This window comes from Arachis ipaensis, chromosome B04, assembly GCF_000816755.2.
Source record: "Arachis ipaensis cultivar K30076 chromosome B04, Araip1.1, whole genome shotgun sequence".
In the NCBI taxonomy this organism is placed as follows: domain Eukaryota; kingdom Viridiplantae; phylum Streptophyta; class Magnoliopsida; order Fabales; family Fabaceae; genus Arachis; species Arachis ipaensis.
The window spans coordinates 1,084,835-1,086,660 of NC_029788.2; the positions used below are offsets into that span (position 1 = coordinate 1,084,835).

Genomic DNA, 1,826 nt, shown 5'->3' on the forward strand with positions numbered 1-1,826 from the left:
AACTGAATATTTTTCTACAAACTAAAAATAATATAAAAATCTAATTAAAAAAAATATATAAAAATTTAATTATAAATTTAATAAAACTATAGAACAAACAGAATAATTAAACTAAGGAAAGTTTAGGGGACCAACAACTTTTGTGTTTTCTGGCCAACACTTAACCATCAAAATAAAAGTGAGTAATCTCCCACCATTAGATGTAATCTCACACCATTAAAAACACTATTGATGGTCAATTGATGGTTACAAAATACCAAAATGACTGAACCCTAGCATTCATCATTAAACTAAAATACAATAACATCTCGAACTAATTATCCTATCAAATCATTCAAAGTATGTAGCATTATTACCTCTCTAATGTACAGGGCTTTCCTCACACTTTCATCATTTGCCCATGTGTTCACAAGAATGTGAGAATAACTCTAAAATAGACGGTTAGCATAATCAAGTTAGGTCTAATGTTAATTTTCTCTTAATTCTGTATTCCAATATAAATGGATGATGAGAATGAATTTATTAGAAAAATATATATATATATATATCAGGCATTCATTTAAAAAATAAAATAAAATAAATGGAAGTGTTCTTTTTAAAATTTTGAATTAATTAAACATTCTAGGGGAGCAAAATGTTCTTTTTATAAAGTTCTATAAATTTAAGAATATTTGATTGAAATGAAGGAATTGTTTTAGAGGATTTATTATTTCTATCAACATGAGCTCATTAATATTAATATCTCATACTCTTTCCAAAAGTAGCATTTAAATAGTAAATAACTATCTCTTTAGTCCTTATTATTATATTAACCTACATATATATAAATAGGTGAAAACTCATATACAGTCGACTTTACGTGAAGTTGATAGTTGAGAGCTGTTAGATGAAAATTTAATCAAATCAGTCAAATTATCTAACAGCTCTTAACTATCAACTTCACGTGAAGTCGACTGCACCTGAGTTTTTACTATATAAATAAGTTGATATGTAAAGATAAATAAAGTGAATGTACTTAACTCTACACCAAAATTCTGAACCATGTTGAAGTGAGGATTGTAAAATTCCATGATTCACAGCAGGTGTCGTTTCACAGAAAGGTTCCAAAATTTGTTGTGGATTTATGTAACGAACTAACTGCAAATCCATAAGCTACATGATTATTTTAATTATATCTTATGTACTAGGACTTAATATTAATTGCGAGACCCAAAAACTTACATATAGATAAAGTGGTAAACAATACTTTTCTATCAATAAAGTTTTTGAAATATTTCAAGGTGGAAATTCAGATGCAGTTGATTTCATGTGAAGTTGGTAGATGAGAGCCGTTAGATAATTTGATTGATTTGACTAAATTTTCAGCTAACAACTTTCAACTACCAACTTCACGTGAAGCCGTTAGCTGAGAGCCTGAGAGCCGTTAGATAATTTGATTGATTTGACTAAATTTTTATCTAACGGCTCTCAACTACCATCTTCACGTGAAGTCGACTGTACCTGAATTTCCACCGTATTTCAAATAGATCATGATAGAGTTAGAGTAATTCTTAAGAGAGACTAATATAAAAATATAATTCTAAAAAAAATATAAGAGAGGATAATATAAAAAGTAATGATCTTTATACATAAATTTTTTTAATTTGAAGGGGTCATTGTTCCGCTATTTTAACCTTAATTCTGTCCTAAAATAGACTAATAAATTAGATATTATTTGTAAAATTTAGATCGGATACAGATTAAATATACAAGTTGCATGGATAATTTTTTCTTTTACACTCTTAATATAAAAAACAAAATTGAATTAAATAAAATATTACGAATAA

At 27.1% G+C, this 1,826-nt stretch overlaps 1 protein-coding gene across 7 annotated transcripts in view; it reads right to left on the reverse strand.

Annotated features, from left to right (window-relative positions):
* LOC107638340 (serine carboxypeptidase-like 13) overlaps positions 1 to 1,826 on the reverse strand; it is a 79,760-nt gene that overhangs the window by 53,127 nt on the left and 24,807 nt on the right. Inside the window, exons 9-10 of one of the 7 annotated variants that reach the window (XM_021120344.1) lie at positions 1,021 to 1,139; positions 357 to 428 (exon numbers count right to left, since the gene is read on the reverse strand). The exons of the other annotated variants lie outside the window; for them this stretch is intronic. Coding sequence (XP_020976003.1) covers positions 357 to 428; positions 1,021 to 1,139 — 191 coding nt within the window. The remainder of the gene's footprint in view (positions 1 to 356; positions 429 to 1,020; positions 1,140 to 1,826) is intronic. 7 annotated transcript variants of the gene reach the window in all.